Consider the following 24262-nt stretch of genomic DNA (forward strand, 5'->3'; position numbering starts at 1 on the left):
TTTCTTTTTTAAAAATTTATTTATTTATTTATTTATAAATTTACATCCAAGTTAGTTAGCATATAGTGCAACAATGATTTTAGGAGTAGATTCCTTAGTGCCCCTTCTCCATTTAGCCCATCCCCCCTTCTATAACCCTTCCAGTAACCCTCTGTTTGTTCTCTATATTTAAGAGTCTCTTATGTTTTGTCCCCCTCCCTGTTTTTACGTTATTTTTGCTTCCCTTCCCTTATGTTCATCTGTTTTGTATCTTAAAGTCCTCATATGAGTGAAGTCATATGATATTTGTCTTTCTCTGACTGACTTATTTCGCTTAGCATAATACTCTCTGGTTCAATCCACATAATTGCAAATGGTAAGATTTCATTCTTTTTGATTGCCTAGTAATACTCCATAGTATATATACCATATCTTCTTTATCCATTCATCTGTCGATGGACATTTGGGCTCTTTCCATACTTTGGCTATTGTTGATAGTGCTGCTATAAACATTGGGGTGCATGTGCCTCTTTGAAGTAGCACACCTGTATCCCTTGGATAAATACCTAATAGTGCAATTGCTGGGTCATAGGATAGTTCTATTTTTAATTTTTTGAGGAACTTCCATACTGTTTCCCAGAGTGGCTACACCCAGTTTACATTCCCACCAGCAGTGCAAAAGAGATCCTCTTTCCCTGCATCCTTGCCAACGCTATCATTGCCTGAGTGGTTATTGTTAGCCATTCTGGCAGGTGTAAGGTGGTATCTCATTGTGGTTTTGGTTTGTATTTCCCTGATGATGAATGACATTGAGCATTTTTTCATGTGTCGGTTCGCCATCTGGATGTCTACTTTGGAGAAGTATCTATTCAGGTCTTTTGCCTGTTTCTTCACTGGATTATTTGGGTTTTTTATTTGATTTTTTTCTTTTTGGCATTGAGTTTGATAAGTTCTATATAGATTTTGGAAAGTAACCATTTATCAGATATGTCATTTGCAAATATTTTCTCCCATTCTGTTGGTTGCCTTTTAGTTTTGCCGATTGTTTCCTTCGCTGTGCAGAAAATTTTTATTTTGATGAGGTCCCAATGGTTCATTTTTGCTTTTGTTTCCCTTGCCTCTGGAGACATGTTGAGTAAGAAGTTGCTGTGGCTGGGGTCAAAGAGGTTTTTTCCTGATTTCCCCTCTAGGATTTTGATGGCTTCCTGTCTTATGTTATGTCTTTCATCCATTTTGAGTTAATTTTTGTGGATGGTGTAAGAAAGTGGTCCAGGTTCATTTTTCTGCATGTTGCCGTCCAGTTTTCCCAGCACCGTTTGCTGAAGAGACTGTCTTTATTCCATTGGATATTCTTTCCTGCTTTGTCAAAGATCAGTTGGCCATACATTTGTGGGTCCATTTCTGGGTTCTCTATTCTGTTCCATTGGTCTGTCTGCTTTTGTGCCAGTACCATACTGTCTTAATGATTACAGCCTTGTAATACATCTTGAAGTCCAGGACTGTGATGCCTCCAGCTTTGGTTTTCTTTTTCAAGATTGCTTTGGCTATTTGGGGTCTTTTCTGGTTCCATATAAATTTTAGAATTGTTTATTCTAGTTCTGTGAAGAATGCTGGTATTATTTTGATAGGGATTGCTTCCTTTATTTTCTATAACCCAATTTCCCCTTCTTTCCTCTAGTCCGGAGAGACATTACCTTCTATCTCTCGAAGTATGTAAGTTTCCTAGGGCTGTTGTAATGAAGTACCTTCAACTGAGTGGCTTAAACAGTAGAAATCTATTGGCTCACAGTACTGGAGGACAAAAGTCCAAGATCCAGGTGTCATCAGAGTTGGCTCTTTCTGAGGGTTTCTGGTGGTTTGTTGGCAACCTTTGGCATTCCTGATCTCTGCTTTGTTTTCATGTGGTGTTCTCCCTGGATTCATCTTGGGGTTCAGATTTCCCCTCAGCTCTTTTCTCCAACACTTGCTTCTCCATCTGTGTCTGTAGCCTAATGAATTGTACCAGCCTCTGCCAAAGACAGAAAAATATTATCAATTGCATTTGTGAAGTGCCCAGCCATCAAATACTGGGTATTATGCCACATCTCTTCCAGCTGTGCTCTCTATGCTACACCAGGGATAGTCATGATCTGCCTAGGAAGTTGCAAGGAATCCCAACGGTTTTCCTCCTTCCACTCTTATGGTTTTCTACTCCTTCCTCCATGCCCTCCTTTCCAGACGCAGCTCTTGCTTTTTTTGATGTGCAGTTCTTTTGTGTGTGTGTTTGTTGTGATAAAATATACACATAATATCTATCGTCTTTACCATTTTAAGTGTACAGTTCGGTGGCATTAAATTTATTCACATGGGGCGCCTGGGTGGCTCAGTCGGTTGAGTGTCCGACTTCAGCTCAAGTCATGATCTCACGGTTCGTGGCTTTGAGCCCCACGTCGGGTGCTGTGCTGACAGCTCAGAGCCTGGAGCCTGCTTCAGATTCTGTGTCTCCCTCTCTCTCTGCCCCTCCCCTGCTCTCTCTCTCTCAAAAATAAACATTAAAAAAAATATTCACATGGTTGTGCAGCCCTCACCACCGTCCACCTCCAGAATTCTTTCATCTTGTGAAACTGGAACTCTGTCTCTATTAAACTTATCTCCCCGTTCTCCTCCCCCTGTCCTAGCCCCTGGCACCCACCATTCTGCTTTCTGTCTCTATGATTGTGACTATTCTAAGTACCACATGTAAGTGGAATCATACAGTATTTGCCTTTTCGTGACTGGCTTATTTCATGCAGTGTAATGTCTTTGGGGTTCATCCATGTGTAACATAGTATAGCATTTCTTTCCTTTCCAAGGCTGGATAATTCCATTGTATATATATGCCACGTTTTGTTTATCCATTCATCTGTCAATGGACACTTGGGTTCCTTCCACATTTTGTCTGTTGTGACTAATGCTACTGTGGACATGCTACTCTTTGAAACTCTGCTTTCAGTTCTTTTGGGTATATGCCCAGAACTGGAATCACTGAATCATATGGTAATTCAATTTTTGATTTTTGAGGAATCACCAAACTGTTTTCCACAGTGATTGTATCATTTGACATCTCTACCAACAGTGCACCAGGGTTCCACTTTTTCCACATCCTCATCAATGCTTGTTTTCTGTTTTTTTAGATAGTAGCCATCCTAATGGGTGTGAGGTGGTGTCTTGTGGCTTCCATTTGCATTTCCCTAATGATTGTGATGTTGAGCACCTTTTTATGTGCTACTGGTCAATTAAATATCTTTGGAGAAATGTCTATTCAAGTCCTCTGTTTTTCTGCTTTTGTTTTTGTTTTGAATCAGGTTGTTTGCTTTTTGTAGTTGAGTTGTAGGCATTTTCTCTATATTCTAGATATTAATCCCTTTGAGACATATGATTTGCAAATATTTTGGTGTGTGTGTGTGTGTGTGTCTCTCTCTCTCTCTCTCTCTCTCTCTCTCTCTCTTTTTTTTTTTTTTTGCTGCAGCTTTGCTGGAACACGGGGCCCTTCCTAAGTGTGCTAGTTGGGTAATCCTAGCTGAGCATAGGTGTGGGTGGGGGCTATGATGAAAATGCCACTGCCACAGCACCCCACCCTCTGTTGATGCTCAGGGTGTTCCTGGAGTGGACAGAGCTGACAGTGGAAGTTGGTGACTCAAGGGTGAGGTACAGCAATGGGGCCAACAGCCCTGGGGCCTTGTTTAGAAGGCAGAATGTAGACTTGAGAAGGATGAAGACAGAACCACCTGCTGAAGCCTGAGAGAGAAGAAGAGCAGAGTGGAGGGAGGGAAGGGAGAAGAAGTGAGGAAGAAAGGAGGTAAGGCAGCCTCCTTGCTGGCTCTTCCATCTTTGTGAGTAATGATAATTTTGCATTCTAAGGGAGGTTCCCTGTCACTCTCACTTGCTCTAACTGAGCTGAGAGTTTTCCTGAACTCCAGGGAGTGGGTGAGGTAGCAGCACTTACTTTGGACAACACTAAGATCTACCTTGAGTTGACTGGCAGGGGAGGGAGGAGCTTGTAGGAATGAGTGATTCAGTTCAGCCAGGGGTAAGGGGTAAGTCAAGAGTCCAGCTGAATGAAGTGGTCGTTCCTTCAACAAACTCAGTATGTGCTTTGCATCACTGAGGTAACACAAGGTGAGAGAAAGAGCACCTGATCAGAGTTGTAGGGTTCTGGGTTCTGGGTTGGCTTTACATCTGATCACACAGGCTGGCCTTGTTCAAATCCCTTAACTTTTGGGCTTTGGTTTCTTCAACCCTAACTTGAAAAGATTGGCCTACATCAGTCAGTAGGCTATGATGAATTACTAGGTTAAAACATCAGGGGCGCCTGGGTGGCCCAGCAGGTTAAGCATCCAACTCTTGATTTCGGCTCAGGTCATGATTTCACAGTGCATAGAATTGAACACCTCCTCCACACTCTCTTTCTCAAAATAAATAAACCTTTAAAAATTGGAATAGAATAGAAAACATCTTAGTGCACAGTATTATTTTTTGAGACTTTTGTTTCAGACATAAATATGGATGGCAATTCTGGGCTGAAATGTAACACTTATTTCTTATTGTGGGTTTTAGGTGAAAACTTTTTTTAAATGTTTATTTATTTTGAGAGAAAGAGAGAGTGCGCACGTGCAAATGGGGGAGGGCCAGAGAGAGGGAGAGAAAGAATCCAAAGCAGGCTCAACACTGTCAATGCAGAGGGGACTGCAGTACAGACGAGACTCAATCTCATGAATCATGAGATCACAATCTGAGCCAGTATTGAGTCTGATGCTCAACTGACTGAGCCACCCAGGTGCCCTCAGGCAAAAACTTTTAAGAGCACCGGAGAGGTAGATGAAGTTCCTTTCCAGCAACCACATTTTTGTATTTCTAGGTTAGTTATCAAATACTCCAAGTACATAATATTTTTAAACAAGTTTTCTCCTCATCTGTGCACACACACACACACACACACACAGATTTTTCCAGGGATCTTCCTTATTTTTCATTTTGAGAAATTAAAAAGAGATGTGATCGCAAGGGTAGGAGTGGAAGGCGGAACAAACAAAGAGAAGCAAGTACTTGGCACTGAGTTTCTGGAGGACTGTGGGGTCCAGTGCACCTTTCCTCCTGTAGATACGGCGGAGGAGCGATCCACTGAGGCCAGAAGATGTGTCTTTCCAGTGCCTTCCTGCTCCTCTGCCTTCCGGGTGAGTGTGCCTTGGGGCAGGGGCATGTCTACTCCATGGAGCTGGAGATGACGGGGAGGAAGAGAATCTACAGAGACAGATCCATATAGGAGGTGTGGAAGGCTGGGAAAATCTTCCTGGAAGATTCAAAGTTTTGTTCTACTTATTTGATTCTCCCACCTATCCTCCCTTGAGAATGGAGAAGGGAAATATTATCCTCTGGGTAATCACCCACTTGACTTTTCCTGACTTGGGGCATGACCCCTATTTGCCAGTGGTTCTTCTTTGTGTAGAATCATGTGTTGCCCTTGTCAGGGAGAGAAAGGGGTTGACTTAAGGCTAGTCAGCACATGGCTTCAGCCTCTCCCAGCTCTTATTGACTTTCCTCTGTGTCTCTGCTCCCACTTAACTCCTGGGGTGGAGGGGAAGCATCCTGTACCCCTCGTCCCCCCACAACCTGGGGAACACCAGATTATCCACTGTGGGGTCCTCACTCAGAAGCAGAGTGTTCCAGCTTTAGTCCTGTAACTTGAGAGAAACTCCCTCTCTCTCCCTTCTGTCCTCTGTGTTCAGATTCCAAATCCCACTCTTTGTAATGCTGTGTTAACATGAGGATTATTGAAGCCCGGACATGACATGGGATAGTCAGAGATGAGTCCTGCCAAAGGCGGCTTCGAGGATTAAACCCATTAACCCATTAACACATGTAAAGAGCATGGAACAGTGCCCGCTCCTTCCTAAACTCTGAATCAATACTTGCTATTATAATGAGGACAGTGCTGGATCCTTGCTCAATTTTCTCTCACTCCCCCTCTTAACGGAGGAGAGCCAGGTTGGGCCTATAACAGAGTGAAAAATCACCCAAGAGAAATGATTCAGACTAATATCACCTCCAGAGACTCAAGAAGGTCAAAATGGCTTGGTGGGGGCTGGGGGAGGGGAGAGGTGAGTGTGGAAGGAGGATTTGAGAGATGAGTATGTGTGTTATGTGGAGGGAAGTTGATTTGCCATAGAGGAAAGATTTTTTCTGGTCTGCTAGAAGAGCAGGAGAAAATTCATCTTGCTCACAGATCTGAGGGGAACACAGCTGCCCATGTAGGCACGTGTTTGTGCAGCTAGGCATGTTTCCTGTAGAGGGGTGAGCATGGGAGGATGTGGGGGGCACCCAGGGATGGGGAATGGTGTCTCTGTTCATTGAAGGTCACTGCAAGTTGGTGAACAGGGGCCAGGAGCTACAGGATGCACTGGATAAGGTATGGGGGTTTGTGTTTTTCAGGCTATTTCACTCTGAGCATTCCCAGGATCTTAAAAGGCACAACGGGAGGAACATTGGTGATGGAGTGCCGGTACAATGTGGGAGAGGAGGGTCACAGGAAGTTCTGGTGCCGAGGGCCCAACTGGACAGACTGTGTCCGAGTCATTGAAACAGAACAGATGGCAGGGCAAGAGGTGAGGCGTGGCCGAGTAACCCTTCGAGACAACCCCAGAGAGCACCTTTTCCATGTGATCACGGAGGACCTGGAGGAAGGAGATGCAGACACTTACTGGTGCGGGGTGGACAGGGCCACAAGTGTCCCCCAGGCCCTGGTGGCCGTGACTATTTTTCCAGGTAATCCCTTCCCACACCCTTTGCCTGCATAGGTTGAGGTCATGGGTGCCCAGTCTCTCTTGCTGAGGAGCGAAAGAAGGCTCCAGCCAAGGCCCATGACTGGCTACCCAGGGGGACAGGAATGCACCTGTGTGTAGGCACAGGCATCTGTAAAAGCCTGCTTCTGTACCTACATGTAAGTGTGACTGGTGAAATAAGTCGGGTTGCATCTTGAGCCCTGGAGTCAGAAAGCTGTGTTCAAGTCTCAGCTGTGCCACTTGTGGGCTGTGTGACTTGGGCAAGTTACTTAACTGGTTTGTGCCTCAGTTTCCCCATTAGTAAAACTGGAGAACAATAGTGTTGCTGTACAGTGATTGAGAGCATTGAATGAGTTGGTAGGGGTGAAGCGCTGATCACAGTGGCTGGTAGTTTGTTAGGACTTACAAGATGGTAGCCATTGGTACTATCATCTAGGCCAAACCAAAGCTGCAACACTCACATCTCCAGGTTCTGGCAGGGAAAAGTGGCTTTATTTATGGGCTTTAGGGGGTCCCCTTGTTTGTCTCCCTCAGTTATTGAAACATTATTGTCTTCCTATTATGGACCTAGTCTGGCGATGTCGGGGGGAGACGGGGAAAGCAGACAGATTCAGTCTTCACAGCCCGGTGGGCTTGCAGGGAGTTGTAGATGTTGACCTTGGAGTGGAGATGAGGAAGGACAGGGACAGAGAACAGGGGAGCTTGGGAACAGTGGTGGGGCAGGGGAAGCCCATCCTTTATGGACATGCAGCCACTCACTATACAGATGGTGACAGGTGCAATGTAAGTGTGTGTGGGGGGCTAGTGAGATAGGGATTAAATGGTGTTTGAGTGGGGAGGGGCTACCTTGGGTACAAGGCCCCCAGGAGGGCTCCCTCCCAAGGAGGTAGCACGTGAGCTGGATCATGGCCCCCCTGCCCTATGGCTCTGCTGGGGACCCCAGCCCTGGTGTCCTGCTTCTTCTTAGCCCAGCATGAACACAAGTATGTAGTTACAGCTCCCTCACTCGAGTCCCCACTCAGAAGGGGGCACATGAAAATCTACACCAGCATTTTTTCCATGCTTTTATTTTATGCCATATACCTGCTCTGTGTGTGGGGGTGAGGGAAAGAGGGAGGGTCTGGGTCCTGCCCTCTGGAGTTTTCAGAGTCCCCACAGTGATGAGAATGTGCTGGAGCTTCACCGGAAGGCCTCTTGTGGGGTTTCTTGGAGGGCTGGCTGAGGCCCCTGAAAGACCTCTCCTTCCAGCATCCCCTGCCTGTGCCTGGGATGTCTTGGTGTGAGATGGGGCTGGGTACCTACCCCGCCGAGAAGTAATATGGGGTTCTCCTGCCTGGTCTTGGCACCTCCCCCAGGACACTTCTCTCTGTAACCACAGCGTCCCTTGAAGATGGGGAGATGTGCAGTGTTATGATGACTGAAGACTTTGAGCCATTGGGAGGTTGGGGCAGAGAGTGACTTGTGACTTGCTCTGTAGGCTCAGCGACAGTATCAATGATGACCACTGAGACATTGGCCAGCATGGGAACCCCAGCTCTGACCAGTCACATGGACAGCCCTGGCCTTCCTGCCTGGTAGGAAAAGCCATGTCCCTGCAGGAGGGTCCCACTATCCTGGCTTTATAGTTTCCTGGTGGGGATGCAAGTTTGGGGTTCCCCTGGCTTTGGTGTGACACCTTAGTACTTGCTGCAGGTCCCAAGGAGAGCCAGGGCCCCTGTACCTGGCCTCTGCTTTGGTTCTCTGCTCTGTCTCCTTCCCCGTCTCTAAGTGTGAGGGTGTTAGTAGCCAGTGTTTGGGTTCCCATTGCAGCTCTACTTTTTATTAACAGGGTGATGACACTGGGCAAGTCACTTAACCTCTGCATGTCTCAGTTGCCCCATCTGTAAAATGAAGATGATTTGGGGCACCTGGGTGGCTTAGTCGGTTAAGTGTCTGACTTTTGACTTCGGCTCAGGTCATGATCTCACAATTCATGAGATCGAGCCCCTTGTCAGGCTCTGTGCTGACAGTGTGGAACTTGCTTGGGATTCTCTCTCTCCTTCTCTCTCCGCCCCTTCCCTGCTCTCTCTCTCTCTCTTAAAATAACCAAATAAACATGAAAAAAATAAAATGAGGGTGATTCTAGTGACTATGGTTGTTCTCGTTATTTGTGGTTGTTTTATGCCAAAAACTAGTAAAAAAATATAATCATTTATGATGTTCATGGATTCTGTGAGTCAAGCATTTGGACAGGATACAACACGGAAATTTGTCTCTGCCCCAGGATGTCTGGAACCTCAGCTGGAATCCCATATGTGGCCTCTGCATGTGGTCTGGGCTTCCTTACAATATGGTGGCTGGGTCCATGAGCAAGTGTTCCAAGACAGCCAGGTGGGCCCTGTCTCCTTCTCCTGACCTATTCTCAGAAATCATGCATTGCTTCTATGTTCTGTAGTCAAAGCAATCACCAGTCCATCCAGCTTCAAAGGGATGAAAAATAGATTCCACCTCTTGATAGAGAAGAGTCAGGCTTCTGGAAGAGCATGTGGAACTAGAAATATTGCTGTGACCATTTTTGGAAAATACAACCTGCCACAGACATGATAACAGAACAGCCTTACAGAGTCCCTGTGAAGAATACATTAAGGGAATAGGGTGAAGCATGGAGCCAGGGCTCCCCACATAGTGAGCCATTCTCCCTTTTCTCTCTTCTGTCTCTCTGTCCTGGGGAACAACTTATCAGAACCAGCGTGGCAGGGGGGGCGCTGATGATGGTCCATGACTTGTGTGCTGGGTTCAGAGTCCAAAGGTGGGGTGCAAAGTGGCCTCTCACTAATGCACTGTAGTCACTTTCTTCTGACCCTATTTCCTCCACCAGGCCCTTCTTGTTCTTTGCCAGTTTCCTATTCCTGGTCTTGCTGAAAGTCAGCCTCTTCCTGAGCTTCAGTTATGCTGCCATTTGGTTGGCCTGGCTTCAGCGTCACCTCTGAGGACAATGGTCTACCCAGCCCAGTGTAACTGCAGCTCACTCCCCAGTGACTCCCTGTCTGGTGACACAGTTCCTGGCCTCTCTGCTCCAAACTCAGCCTGGACCCATCCCTGGGATGTGAAGCCAGAAATGAATCAGCCCCAGCAGAGACTTTTGTGCCTGGGCATTGAGTCATCTTTGCCGGATCCTTTCCTGGGCTGGTCTGACAGCAGACACCAGGACTCCATGTGAGGACATGGGCTGTGGACTGAGATGGATGTGTGTTCAAACTTCAGTGCTTACAACATGACCCAGTAGAGGTTTTTGATGGCTCTCATCATCTGTTTCTTGGATTTGTATATAATTGAGATAATACATGGAGGACATTGGCCATGTAGGAGTTTCCACATGCAGCTGCCATGCCAATTGCTGGTTTGGGTCCAGGGCACAGGGAGGAGGGTAAGCAGTTAAGGGACCTGGGAGGAGCAAGCCAGGCCTCCTGCGATTTCTGCTTGACTCTGGGCACAATGTGGGCAGGTGGTTAGCCCCCAGAAGTCTCACCCACATCTGTCTGTGCCAAATATGCATTCAGCAAATGGGAGAAGGGGATGAAGAATGTGGGTCTTGCTTTAAATGGCAGCTGAAAGCACCGTCCCTATGTGCAGCAGGTTCTAGGAAGAGGATTTTCTTGTGACAAGCTGCAAACAGAGCTGCTTTGGGGCAGTGAGTGTCCAGGCACGAGGGGGCCTGACCTGGCTCTAGCCTGAACCCCTCCCCGCTCCTTCTCTCTCTTTGTCCCTCTGTTCTCCATCCTCAGTGGCCTCTGTCCTGAGGAGGAGTTCCTTTCTCTTTCCTTAAGGTTCAGCCCTTATGCCCAGGGTACAGAAATCACATCTTATCTGCTATTCTTTTTGATACTCCTCTCCCCTGGATTTGTGTGATCTACAGAAGAATCCCACATGCCTTCTATGCCTTCATCCAAGGTGTTGCTAAAAATACTGAACAGGTGGGGCGCCTGGGTGGCTCAGTCGGTTGAGCGTCTGACTTCGGCTCAGGTCATGATCTCGCGGTCTGTGAGTTCAAGCCCCGCGTCGGGCTCTGTGCTGACAGCTCAGAGCCTGGAGCCTGTTTCAGATTCTGTGTCTCCCTCTCTCTCTGACCCTCCCCCGTTCATGCTCTGTCTCTCTCTGTTTCAAAAATAAAATAAACGTTAAAAAAAATTAAAAAAAAAAAAGTACTGAACAGGTGACCTCCCAGGTGAAACCTTTGGTCATCTGACTGCAGGTGTCTTGACTTCTTTCCTGCAGGATGAGGAATGTGGCAGGCACCCTGACACTGTCCTTCTAGACAGGTGTGACAACAGGCTATCAGTTGGTTACTGCCTCACTTCTAGTTGAATAAATATATCCTCACACTTTTTCATGAGTTAATTAGCAAGACAATAGGCCCTTTAACTCCTAGCACCCTAAGTAAGTGGCTTTCTCTGTACCGAGGGTCTTACAAAGAGGCCTAGTGAGAGCTAAGGGGAAATGAGTGTGGGATGAACCCACTTGCTTCTAATGAATAGGATATGGCAAATTAACAGGATGGCACTCTGCTATTTGGTTACCAAAAGACTCGGGGGTGCCTGGATGGCTCAGTCAGCTAGGCATCTGACTCGTGATTTCTGCTCAGGTCATGATCTCGCTGTTGTGAGGTTGAACCCTGCATCAGGCTCTGTGCTGGGTGTGGAGCCTGCTTGTGATTCTCTCTCTCCCTCTCCCTCTGCACCTCCCCTACTCACTCTCACGCACACACTCTCTTTCTCTAAAAAAAAAGTCTCTGGTTTCTGTCTCACTGGCTTTCACTTACTTGCTATGATGGAAGCCATATGCCATGTTGCGAGCATGTTGGGAGGACCATATGGCAAGGAACTGAGGGGGCTTCTCACCAATATCCATAAAAGCCTTGAGTTCCATGGTATGTGAGCAACTGAATCCTGCCAGCAACTACATGAATGAACTTAGCAACTGACCCATCCTCAGTTGAGCCTTCAGATGAGAATGCGGTCCCATTCAACACTGCAGCCTTCTGCAAACCCTGTAAACAAAGTCATGCACAATTTCTGTGTAATAGTATATATTATTGTTTTAAGCTAAGTTTTGGGGTAATTTGTTATGCAGCAGTAGGTAACTTTGATCCCATGAGTTGCCTAAGAGTAGGACCAGGAATGAAGGTTTATCTTTTTGCCTTCTCAGGCTCTAGCACAGTGTTGACACACAGAACATGCACAGAAATGTTGGTTGCAGTGATGGGAAGTCACTGGTGAATCCAGGATTACCCCATCAGGGCAGGAGGCAGAGACAGGTCAATGCACATGCTCCATTTGAGGAGTGTGCAAAGAAAGGTTTAATGCAGTGTGTCTCTTTCATTCAGCTCTTACTTATCTCTAGGAATGCCCAGGGCCATGTCAGTGACACTTGGCCAGGTTAGAGTTAGGGTTAGGGTTAGGTTTAGGTTTAATGACTTAACTCCTGGAATGCTCACATTGTCACCAATGAGTGAAATTATTCTGTAAACCCGAGACAGTGGGTCAAGATGGAGCGGGTGGTCAACATTGTTCCATGTCATCATGAAGATGCTGGTGCCTGGATTGTAGGTACTTTATCAACTCTCTTTAAGAACTCTTGCCTCCAAACTGAAGTGGGCTTCCCTGGGTGGATACATCTCCCACATACCTTTAGTTGGCAGCCAGACAGAAGTGCCCATTCCCATGGCCCTTGCAGAGAAGCCTCCAACCCCACCTCTAGTGTTTGCTCATGGATAAGATTCCTGGTACTCCTTTACTGTATCTTTTGCTTTAAGAAGCCTTTGCCATGACCATAACTTGTTAAGTTGTTTGAGTCCTTCCAGTGAATCACCAAACTAGTGGGAGATCATGGGACCCCTTGTGCAGAATGAAAAGGTGTTTAGGGGGTAAAAGAGGAGCTTGTTATTATGAAAGGAAGGGAACGGGCTCTCTTCATCCCTCCCTTAACTCCATTATTTGGCAGAACAGTGGCACCCCCAAAGATGTCCCCATTGTAACCCCCAAAAGAACTTGTGAGTATTTTACTTTTTATGGCAAAAAAATACTTTACAGATGTGATTAAGTTAAAGATCCTGAGATGGAGAGATTATCCTGGATTATCCAGTGGGCCCAATATTATTGTAAGGGTTCCTATGAAACAGAAGCTGGAGGGTCAGAGTCACAGAAAGAGATATGATAATGGGAGCCAAGGGTGGAGTGATGTGGGGCCATGAGCCACATGCAGGTGGAAGAAGTCAAGGAAGTGGATTCTGCCCTGGAGCTTCCAGAAGGAATGAAGCTCTGCTGACATTGTGACTTTGATCCTGCAAAACTAATTTCAGACTTCCAACCTCTAGAACTTTAAGACTGGTATACATCCCCCCTCCTCTTTGTGACACCAAAAAGGGCATCTAGGTTAAGATTTGAACTGTGGAGGAATGTAAACCTTGGTTATAGCTGGACCAGAAACCATCCCCCAAGAGGACCTGTGTGTGACCACAGTGGACAGGCATTTCCCACAGGGCAGGGCTAGAGTTGTGGAAAAGCTATAGGGTTGAAAGCAGAGGACAGCCTGGGATGGAGGGGTAACTGGCCTCCCAGGGATGGGTGCGCAATGCCGTGTCTGGGTGGGGCCTCAGCAGGTGAGGGAACATGGTGCCATCAAACTCCCCTTGTGGCTGTGGTTTTGGGTCACTCTCTATTTCAGCAGGTCCTTCCCCTTTCCTGATAACTTTACAGCTTAAAATGAAGAAGTAGCAGAGGAAGGAAGCAGATAACAAAATATGGACAGGAAGTGACAGTATCCAGGGCTGGAACTCTTAGGCCAGAAGTCAGACGAGAAGGATCTGGGTGTTCTGGGGCTAGAGAGACAGGACCACCGGTCTATTTGTAGCTCGGCCCCCTCTCTGCCTTCAGGTGACTGGGGCTGGGACTTGTCACTTACTGAATCTTCCCTGGGAGGAGGAGGTGGAGAAAACGATGAAGGAAGTTCAGGCACACACAGGTCCCATGAGATCACACCACCTAAGCAGATGGGCGGGAGGATATCTAGACCATGGCTATCACTGCACGGCACAGGCTGGGGTGGGGCATTTTGTCACCCCACAGGTGTGTGTGTGTGCACTTGTGATAGCAGTTGCTAACATGACACCAGGGTCTGTGCCTAGCACTTGACATCATTGATCTCATTTATTCCTAACAACAGTCCTTAGGAGGTGGATACCACCATCCTTATGAAGAAACTGGGGGCTACAGAGGTGCCAGGGAGGGAGAGGTGTACTCCCCTCAGCAGTGGGAGTCCAGTGGTTAAGGGGGACAACAGCCAAGCTTCCCATGATAAACAAAGTAAGGACAAGCCAGAGGCCTGGTGTTTGGGTGTGCAGGGCCTCACAGGAGTAGACCCCAATTCTCAAGAGGCCCAATGGAGTGGCACAACCTGTCTTGGGGCCGGGGAGGGTGACTGGGGCAGCAGTAATGTGAGTGGTCAGGTGAATGAGCCACTGTAAGGCAGAATTAGCAACGACTTGGGTGTGCAGCCACCAGGCATCCAGGATCCACTGGGACGTGTGCAGGCAGCAAGTGACTGTTGATCACGCACCAGAAGGTCCCGTACGCAGCCCCAGTTGTTGCCCTTGAGGATCCAAACAAAGGATCCTGAATTGGTCTTGAGCTGCACTGGAGAGTCTAGACAGAGGGATTTCAGTAAGATTTGAGGAATTACTTTTTTTTTTTTTTTTTTTTTTTTTTTTTTACCGGACTGAACAAATCCATGCCAAACTGCTGGCCAGAATCTTCTGCATGTTGCTGTCTAGTTCTCCCTGCACCATTTGTTAAAAAGACTGTCTTTTTTCCATGGGATATTCTTTCCTGCTTGGTCAAAGATTAGTTGGCCATACATTTGTGGGGCCAATTCTGGAGTCTCTATTCTATTCCATTGGTCTATGTATCTGTTTTTGCGCCAATACCATGCTGTCTTGATGATTACAGCTTTGTAGTAGAGGCTAAAGTCTGGGATTTGCTGGCCAGAATCAAAGGGGGAAGTCCCATCACCCAGTTTGTGAAAACTTTGCTCTGTTTAGTGAAACAGTTTCTGGTGGTAGACCCTGGCTGCAAGGATGAGACTCAATAGCCCAGTGCAGTCATTTTGCACAGCAACCTGTCAGGTTAAGTGTATGTTTACCCCAGAACCTGGAAAATTTGGTGAAAATTTGACAGCAAGGAAGCCAATGAATCAGACTTCAAAAGTGTCCTCATTTTCTTTCAAAACCACTAGCAACGTCTGCATTGTCTACACTCTGGTGTCTGGATTCGAGACTGGTTTGAGGACACCATGCCTCTCCACTTTGGAGACACTATTTCTATGGTAATAACTTATTACTGTACAATTGCTGAAAGTGGAGGAGAGGTCCAGACACCTGTCTTTGGGAGGCAGCTCTCTTGTGTGGCTCCAGCTCCCTGCCCCGGTCCTTTCACTTCCTTCGAATCCTTTGAGGAATTTGTAGACTGTTTTCCACCACTTTCCATTCCCATGAACAGGTATATGGGTGTTCTGACTTCTCGACATCCTTGTCAAGACTCACTCTCAGACTTTTTGATGCTAGCCACTCTAGTGGGTATAAAGCAGTGTCTCACCGCGGTTTTGATTTGCATTCCTTGATGGCTAGCATTTCCCTAATGATGTCGTCTGTGCTCCTCTTTGGACTGCCCCAGCTTTCTACCTCCTCCCTAGTGGTGGAGCAGATAGTAATAAGGGGAGTCTTGTCTTCTGGAAACTAAGCCTCTTCCCCTATGGCAGCTTCCCCCAAATGCATGTGTTTCAGTTTTTGGTGGAGATGGGCAGGCCCCAGCCCTAAGGGCCTCCTGCCGTCCCCTGGCAGAGTGGCTCTGGGCAGTGGGTAGACACTGGATTGGTAGTTCCCATGTCATAGAAGCCATGCTGTGGATTGTGCAGCCTGTGGCCCCCAACTGCAAAGCATTGGTAAGACATCGGGGTGATGGAGGTGGGGAAGAGGCTGTGCTTCCTTTTGGGAAAGTGATCTCCCTACTTCCTGGTCACTAAGCTCTTGGTCAGTTTGCTGCTTCCTCTACTGGCTTTCCCCCCAAATCCCAAAGAATAACAAACCAGATTGGAGTTTGTGAACTTGATTTGATGAAGTCTGGTATCAGGACCTCCCTCTGCCTCTGTCTTCTTATCTACAAAGTAGGAATAATGGTAACTGCCTTACAGCTTTGCTGTGATCTTCAGAAATAATTTTGGGGAACCCGCTAGCACTGTGCTTGGGGAAGAGAAGCAGTTATTGTTATAATCGGGACGCCTGCCTAGTCCCTCCTGGGTGTTGCAGTTCTGCAGTTTCCTGTCTCCCTGAGATGCTCTAGGTCTGCCCAGCCCACACTTTTTTCAGAAACTTCAGATCTTATCCCTGCACTGCCAATTTCTCACTCAGCTCCTGACTGGAATATTTGATTTTCCACTTACAGGCAGAATCCTGCCAGGAAGAAAGGCCCAAACCTTTTGATGGTTGAACAGAACTCACGGATCTGGCTACCATTCCCTTCCCTTTCTTCACAGGAAGTGAGAAATATCTGTGATGCTTTGGGCTTTGAGACCCAGAAGCTTACGTTTATTAATTAAAAAAAATTACGTGTGTCTTCTTCCAAATATTAAACTCTAGCATTTTCAATAAATGTAATAACCATATTAATAATGATGATTTAGACATAGATTCTAAAGTTTAACAGATTTTCTACTGTTATTTCCTTTATACCCACATCTTTTTCAAATTTCAATTCTTTGGATTGACTTCTCGGTTGGGTGGAGTACTTTGAGACTTTTTTTTTTTTAACATAGTATAAATGGATAATGCACATTTGGAGTCCTTGCATTTTTGAAATATCTTTCTGTTTTTGTCTACAAGGTAGAGCATTCTTGGACATTGATTTTCTGTCTTGAAATTCCATAGACATTACTCCACTGCATATATATTTAATTGTACACACACACACACACACACACACATGCATTTAATTGTAAGATACACATGGAAAAGATTACATAAAACATATATGTACCATTTACATAATAATCATAAAGCAATTTTTATATAGCTACCAATGAGGTCAAGAAATAGAACATTGCCAGTACCCCAGATATCTGCTTTCTGTTCATACCCTCTCCCTCCTCCACTAGATATATGCATTACTCTGATAGTTGCGACATTCATTTCCTTGATTTTAAACATCAACCATATTGTAGTACATTTTACATATAAGAAAATGCACCCATTTTATATGTACAGTTCAATGAGTTTTGACCATCTCCTTCCCTGTGACCAACACCACAATCAAGATATAGGACATTATCAATTACCGCAGAAAGTTCCCTTGTGCCCCTTTATAGACCATCCCTACCCCTGCTACAGGCAACTATTGATCTGATTTCTATCACCTCTATATGAATTTTATATAGTTTAGTCTTACCTACTTTGGGACTTCATATAGATGGGATAATATTGTAAATATGTTCATGACTTGCTTCTTTCACTTAATATTATGCTTGAGATTCATCATGTTGCAGCTGTAGTGTGCCCATTTTCATTGCTGAATAAGATTCCTGTGTGATTATACCACATGTATTTATCCATTCTATTGTCGATGAACATTTGGTTGTTGTCAGATTTTGCAGTTATGATCAGGACTACATTCTACATTCAATTCATGCATAAGAAAATAAGGACAGTGTATTAGTCACTTGCCTGTTCGCTCTTAGATCTACTCATTGGCATCTATCTATCTATCTATGTATCATCTATCTATCTATCTATCTATCTATTATATATCTATTTTCTATGTATCATCTATATCTATCTATCTATCTATCTATCAATCATCTATCTTCTATCTATCTATCTATCTATCTATCTATCTATCTATCTCTATCCATCCATCATCTATCTCTCTAGCTCTATCTTATCTATCTATCTCTCAATCTATCTAGCTATTATCTATCTACATACCTATTCACAATAGTATATAGTCTCTTATTGTTAGGTAAGTAGGGTCTTTTCAATTTTTCACTAATATGTGTTCTCATTTCCAATTTTTTTCTTAGCCTAGATTATGCAAAGCAGAAATATGGGGCACAGAGAAAGGCCACTTTTATAATTCTTTACACCTATTGCTAAATTACATTGTAGAACCAGAGCAGTGTGTCACCCACAAGGAATATATGAGTTCCTATAACACCACACCTTTGTCTGCCTTTACTACTACCTTAAAAACATCTTGACTAACGGGTCCCTGGGTGGCTCAGGCAGGTAAGCATTTGACTCTTGATTTTGGCTCAGGTCATGATCTCACAGTTTGTGGGATCAAGCCCCAAGTTGGGCTCTGCGCTGACAGTGCAGAGCATGCTTGGGAATTCTCTCTCTCCCTCCCTTTCTCTCTGCCGCTTCTGTGCATGTGCTCGCTCCCTCTCACAAAAACAAATAAATAAACATGAAAAAAAGCCATCTTGACTAATTTGGGAAAATTTATAATTTAGTTGTTTTCATATATCCATGAATTTGCTTGCCAGTGAGGATAAACACTTATTTTTTCTGAATATTAGTCCTTTGCCTTTCTTTCTTCTTTTGAGACTTGCGGGTCCATGGTCTTTGCCAATTTTTCTTTTAAGGCTTTAGTATTTCTCATTTTGATTTGTACAAGCTCTTAACGTTTTTGGCATTTTTCCCCCTATTTTATTATTTAACCACAGAAATGCTTTAAATTTTATGTAATTAAATCTAGCTTTGTGCTTGTATTTCAAGTTCTGTGAGCAGCATGATGACACCCTGGAGACTGCCTATCACAGGACATGACCCTGCAGTCTGCCCATTCACACTCCTGGATGCCACATTGGCCAGCTCCTCCCCTTTGCTCCTAGCCCTTTCCAGCCACTGCCTCTTTTCTCTCTGCTTTTCTTCCCAGAGCTTCTTGTGAAACACTGTCTACACTGGCTGGCTCCGTTTCCTCTTCCCTCCTTTCCCCCCCAGTCTCTCCCAATCTGTCTTGACAAGGACCACATCCTTCCTTCTAATCCTGTCCAGAGGTATCTTGTCTTTCTGCATCTTATTTTACTTCTGTGTAGTGTTTGGTTCAGCCAATGGCTCCTTCCTTCTGGAAATGTGTTCCTTTTCCTGCTTTCAGACTCTCCTGGTTTTCCTCTTGCTTCACTTTCCTCCTCCTTACTTTTTTTGCCACCTTTCTTCCTCAGTCCACACATGTTGCTGAACTTGGGAACCTGGGTCCTGGTGCTCTCAGGTAACCCTGTGAACTTCTAAATGTGTGTCTCTCACCTGGACCACAGGTTGTACACTCAACTCCTCACTAAGCATCTCCACTTGGACGTCTAACAGGCATTGAGAAACCCTTAGTGAAAGGAAAAGCATTTCAGGTAGAGGGAACAGCACATGCAAAGGCCCTGAAATGAGAAAGCATTTGATATATTCAAAGAAAAGGAAGGGAACCAGTGAGTCTGTAGGCTGATAGGTAGGTGGGAGGGGGTTGTATAAAGCAGTGGTGGGATAGAGGACCAGCGAGAGAGGAGGGGTAGACTTTGGTCATGTTGAGTGTGAGGTGCCAGAGGAGCCAGTCCCAAGGGCACAGCAGGGTCATGGGGAATTGGGGCTAGAGACACTGGGCAAGGAATCTGAGGTGCTGGTGGAGGAGCAAGTGGGAGCTGCTGCTTCCCCTTGAGGTGACATGGGGCTGTACCAAGCGGAGAAGCAGGGAGGGCCTAGAAGAGAGAGCCAGCTTCTCAGGCCACACCAAATGAGGCCGATGAGGACCAAGCAGAAGCATCCGGGTCTCTAACTGGGCCAGGTTGGACTCAGCCTGAACCAAGACTGGCCTAAAGTCACTCTGTAGGTTGTTTGGACCCTGAAAAAATTATCATACATCTAAAGTAGCTGCCATTGCCTCAGGATTCTGCTTCCAATTACTAGCAGGAATGATCTCTGGTGAGGGGCCTGTCCTCCAGACAAGAGGGTGGCAAACTCTTCTCATCAGGGCCAGATAGGGGGCATCATGGGTTTTGTGGGCCAGCTACTCAATTCTGCCCTTGTAGCAGAAAAGCTGCCTCAGACAATATAGAAAGGAGCAAGTGTGGTTGTGTTCCCGTAAGACTTGTTTATACACTCTGAAATGGTAGTGTTGTGCAATTTTCATGTGTCATGAAATATTTTTCTTCTGATTTTTCCAACTGTTTAAAAATGTAGGGGCGCCTGGGTGGCGCAGTCGGTTAAGCGTCCGACTTCAGCCAGGTCACGATCTCGCGGTCCGTGAGTTCGAGCCCCGCGTCAGGCTCTGGGCTGATGGCTCGGAGCCTGGAGCCTGTTTCAGATTCTGTGTCTCCCTCTCTCTCTGCCCCTGCCCCGTTCATGCTTTGTCTCTCTCTGTCCCAAAAATAAATAAAAAACGTTGAAAAAAAAAATTAAAAAAAAAAAATGTAAAAGCGTTTGGGGCACCTGGGTGGCTCAGTCGGTTGAGCGTCCGACTTCGGCTCAGGTCACGATCTCGCGGTTTGTGAGTTCGAGCCCCGCGTCAGGCTCTGGGCTGATGGCTCAGAGCCTGGAGCCTGTTTCCGATTCTGTGTCTCCCTCTCTCTCTGCCCCTCCCCCATTCATGCTCTGTCTCTCTCTGTCTCAAAAATAAATAAACATTAAAAAAATTAAAAAAAAAATGTAAAAGCGTTTGAGGAGTGCTTGGGTAGCTCAGTTGGTGAAGCATCTGACTTCTGTTCAGGTCATGATCTCGCGGTTCATGGGTTCGAGCCCCGCGTCGGGCTCTGTGCTGACAGCTTGGAGCCTGGAACCTGCTTCAGATTCTGTGTCTTCCCCTCTCTCTGCCCCTCCCATGCTCATGCTCTCTCTCTCTTTCCCAATAATAAATAAACACTAAATTTTTTTTTTTTAAATGTAAAAGTGTCCTTAGCTCATGGACTATAGAAAACCAGAGGGTGGCCAGGAGGCATGGTTTTGCATCCATGTCTCCCAAAGCCCTGCAAGCCTCATCATTTGTCAACCTGATTTTATATTAATTACTTTACCCAAGCCTCTCATGCTATGGGAAACAGTGACTTTGGCTGTCACACCTCAGTGTAGTACTGTTTGGGTGCCAATTCTTATGGAAGACTCTGTAACTCCTGTGGCTCCAGGGGGCCAAGATACCTTGGTGCTCTCCTGAGGCTATCAATGAAGTATGCCCTCACTCCATTCTGGGGCTGTGGTGACCCTTCATGGATCCCAGTTTTGGGCAGGGAGCTCTGCTCCAGTTACCCATCTGGTATGGACCTAAGGCATAAGCTCCTGTCCCCTTGTGGTTGTTGAAATGCCAGCCCCTTTCCTCCTAAAGCCCGTATCCATTCTGATAGTTCCCATCAGCCATCTGGTATCAGATCCCGTTCATAGTCTTGGCTTTCAGTTCCCTTTACATTTCTGGCACTTGGGGATTTCCTTTGCTTTGGTTTATTTGTTTGTTTATTTATTTATTTGAGAGAGAGAGAGAGAGAGAGAGCGTGCGCGCACGAGTGGGGGAGAGGCAAAGGGAGAGGGAGACACAGAATCCCAAGCAGGCTCCGGGCTCCGAGCTGTCAGCACAGAGCCTGATGCGGGGTTTGAACTCACGAACCATGAGATCATGACCTAAGCTGAAGTTTGACGCTTAACTGACTGAGCCACCCAGGATCTCCTCCTTTGCTTGATTTTGAATTCACTTAAGTATCAGAACCTTTGGAGTTGCATTTTATTTATTTTACTTTTATTAATTTTTCTTTTTAAAAAATTTTAGAGAGGGGAGACAGAGGGAGGGAAAGAGAAAGAGAGGGAGGGAGGGAGAGAGAGAGAGAGAGAGAGAGAAGAAAATCTAAAGTAGGTTAGGGGCGCCTGGGTGGCTCAGTCGGTTGGGCGGCCGACTTCAGCTCAGGTCATGATCTCGCCGTCTGTGAGTTCGAGCCCCGCATCGGGCTCTGTGCTGACAGCTCGGAGCCTGGAGCCTGTTTCAGATTCTGTGTCTCCCTCTCTCTGACCCTCCCCTGTTCATGCTCTGTCTCTCTCTGTCTCAAAAATAAATAAACGTTAAAAAAAATTAAAAAAAAAATAAAGTAGGCCCCATGCCTAGCACAGAGCCTGATGTAGAGCTCCATCCTACTACCCTGGGATCATGACCTGAGCCAAAATGAAGAGTTGGATGCTCAACTGACTGAGCTATCCAGGTGCCCCTTGGGTTGCGTTTTAGATAGGATTTCCATGTTTGGAGCTAGAAGACAGTCTGTGTATTGGCTCAGTCTACCATATTGCCTGGAATTTGTCCTTTCTTATTGGATAATGAAATGTGACCACATTAGACATATTTTATAAATTTTAAACCATTATTGCTTGCCTTTGCTCATTCCAATTTCCTTTATTTTATAAAAAAAAAATTTCAAGGATCAGATTGGGGGGAAAAAAGAAAGCAGAAGAAAACAATGTAAAAGCAGGACCTAGGTGACTGAAGATCTGTTTGATGCTCTTGATGGGAGAATGGAAACCTCCAACTGTTGTCTGTGCTGAAGAACAGGGTACACAGAGTTGTGCCTACCATTAGTTCCACTCATTCTGGGTCCCCCAGTTGAGTGACTAGTCACATACATGCAAGCAGGAGCCATGTGGCTTTTTCCCTCTGGGGCTCAACATGTATACCATATTTCATTAGATATGGTGAAAGAAGGAAAATAAGAAATTGTGCCCTTACAGCAAGTTTGAAGTGACAGATAATCTGATAGAGAGTTTCAAAAGATAGTGAAGGTTATAGGCTATGGGTATCAACCACTGGGAAAGAGAAGAAAATGATGGGGGTTATTTATCACTGGAATTACATGTTTAGATACCTGTGTCTTAGAGAAGAATATGCCTCTGGTGTGTAATTTGAATTGGAGGGAATGTACAGCTGGTTGATAGACCAGATGAGAAGCTAGTCCTGTTCCAGGACTATTCTAAAGATATTTAACATTTTTACTGAGTAGTTACTACTATGTTCCAGGCACTGTGCCAAATGCTTTATGTTTGTTCACTCATTTATTTCCTATGATGCAAGAATGGTTACCAACTACTGTACCTTATACATGAAGAAACTAGGGAAGAGAGTGATTTAGCAACATGCCCAAGGGCACATGGGTAGTACATAATGGAGGCGGGATTTGAATCTGCATAACTCCAGAATCTAGACCCTTAACCAAAGCCCTTATACTAAATTAGGTTGATAATGTACAAGCAGGTTGAGCATCCCCACAGGAAATCAGAAAGTTGGGCCTGGAGCCAAGACAGAGACTAAGTTAGAGGAAAGGGTATGAGGTCAACTGCCTGGAGGTTATGGTTGAGAGAGTTATGGGGAGTCCTCCCCCCTGATCTTTAAGTGGGCATGTTTTATGACCCCAAAGTAGGCAGCCAGAGAGCAGGAGCAGCTGGTTATGTCAAGCAAGCAAACCCAGACGGGAAGAAGAATGGGAGGCAGGTTCAAAGGCTCACCTCTGTTGGAGGTTTCATATATTGGGATTGGCTTTCATGGAGGCTTGGGGTATGATCCAAACATTATATTGCCGTTAGATGAAGCACAAATCAGCAGATTTCCCATGTTGTTCTTAGTCCATTGTCTGAAGTATCTCTTGTCATTCTTCTGTTTCTAAGTAGGGCTTCAAATTAGGAAGTGTCTAGGAGAAGAACAAGGAAGTAAATGAGAGAGAAACACAAAGGAAACTTGAACAAGTAGAAGGTGGATGCCCTAGGCTCTGTCACAAACACCTGGATTCCAGCTGGGACTTGGATTTGCTGGGGACACTAGCCAGAGAGACGGGACCATGTGGCTGTCCCCAGCTCTGCTCCTTCTCTGCCTCTCAGGTGAGTGAGGCTGGGGCTTTGGGTACCTGGTATTTCAGGGGGTGGAACAGTGGGCAGAAGGTCTATCCTGGGTTCAAGCCAGAGGTGAAGCCTCAGCAGACACAAGAAGGACACATCCATTCATCCATCTGTGTATCCTTCTATCTACTCAGACATTCACCTACAGATCCTACATACACTTATTGAGCACCAGATGTGTGCCAGGAGCATTCTGGTTGCTGTGTTTAAGAGCAACTTCTGCAGTCAGGAACTCATAGTTGAATGAGGGAGACAAACCACTATGATACAGTGTTGAACTTGTTGTAGAAAGAGATTTATTTATATGGTGTGGAGGTGCACAACAAGGGCCCCAAACACTGCTCTTGACCAGGTGCAATTCTTCACTGACGCTCCACTGGACATTGGTCTTGAAAGATGAATAAATTGGCTGAGTGGAAAGTGGGAATAGCTTATGAAAAAGTGTAGAGATATTAAAGATCATGGAGATTTCAAAAATTAGCAACAGTTGTATTTTGTCAGAGCTTAGTTTAAAGGGGTTGGAAAGGTTTTTAGTAGGAATTAATGAAGGATCTAAAATGGCATC

General features: G+C 45.7%; 2 protein-coding genes and 1 long non-coding RNA gene across 4 annotated transcripts in view; 2 read left to right on the forward strand and 1 right to left on the reverse strand.

Moving 5' to 3' along the window:
• LOC131498148 (uncharacterized) lies at positions 1–23502 on the reverse strand. 2 transcript variants are annotated; one of them, XR_009255311.1, is made up of 4 exons: positions 23311–23502; positions 17249–17472; positions 11575–11802; positions 1–1987 (listed from the first exon to the last, which is right to left on the reverse strand). It is a non-coding gene; the product is annotated as an uncharacterized LOC131498148 (long non-coding RNA). The 2 variants fall into 2 exon arrangements; XR_009255310.1 differs by lacking the exon at positions 1–1987 and having other exon boundaries at positions 9630–11802.
• LOC131498143 (CMRF35-like molecule 6) lies at positions 1987–11525 on the forward strand. Its single transcript, XM_058705066.1, has 4 exons — positions 1987–5171; positions 6427–6759; positions 8254–8350; positions 9634–11525. The coding sequence occupies exons 1-4, from the start codon at positions 5132–5134 to the stop codon at positions 9743–9745; spliced, it is 582 nt and encodes a 193-aa protein (XP_058561049.1). The 5' UTR covers positions 1987–5131; the 3' UTR covers positions 9746–11525.
• CD300E (CD300e molecule) overlaps positions 22250–24262 on the forward strand; it is a 7858-nt gene continuing 5845 nt past the window's right edge. Inside the window, exons 1-2 of the mRNA XM_058705044.1 lie at positions 22250–23359; positions 23473–23679. Of these exons, the coding sequence (XP_058561027.1) occupies positions 23640–23679 (40 nt within the window). The 5' untranslated portion in view covers positions 22250–23359; positions 23473–23639. The remainder of the gene's footprint in view (positions 23360–23472; positions 23680–24262) is intronic.

The sequence above is a fragment of the Neofelis nebulosa genome, chromosome 16 (assembly GCF_028018385.1).
Source record: "Neofelis nebulosa isolate mNeoNeb1 chromosome 16, mNeoNeb1.pri, whole genome shotgun sequence".
Classification (NCBI taxonomy): Eukaryota; Metazoa; Chordata; class Mammalia; order Carnivora; family Felidae; genus Neofelis; species Neofelis nebulosa.

What these genes read in the sequence shown, in the direction of transcription:
- LOC131498143 (XM_058705066.1), top strand. Translation starts at nt 5,132, where the DNA reads ATGTGTCTTTCCAGTGCCTTCCTGCTCCTCTGCCTTCCGG. An exon ending in CCTGCTCCTCTGCCTTCCGG is followed by an intron (nt 5,172 to 6,426) that starts GTGAGTGTGCCT and finishes TGTGTTTTTCAG; the next exon opens with GCTATTTCACTCTGAGCATT. An exon ending in AGCCCTGGCCTTCCTGCCTG is followed by an intron (nt 8,351 to 9,633) that starts GTAGGAAAAGCC and finishes TTCCTCCACCAG; the next exon opens with GCCCTTCTTGTTCTTTGCCA.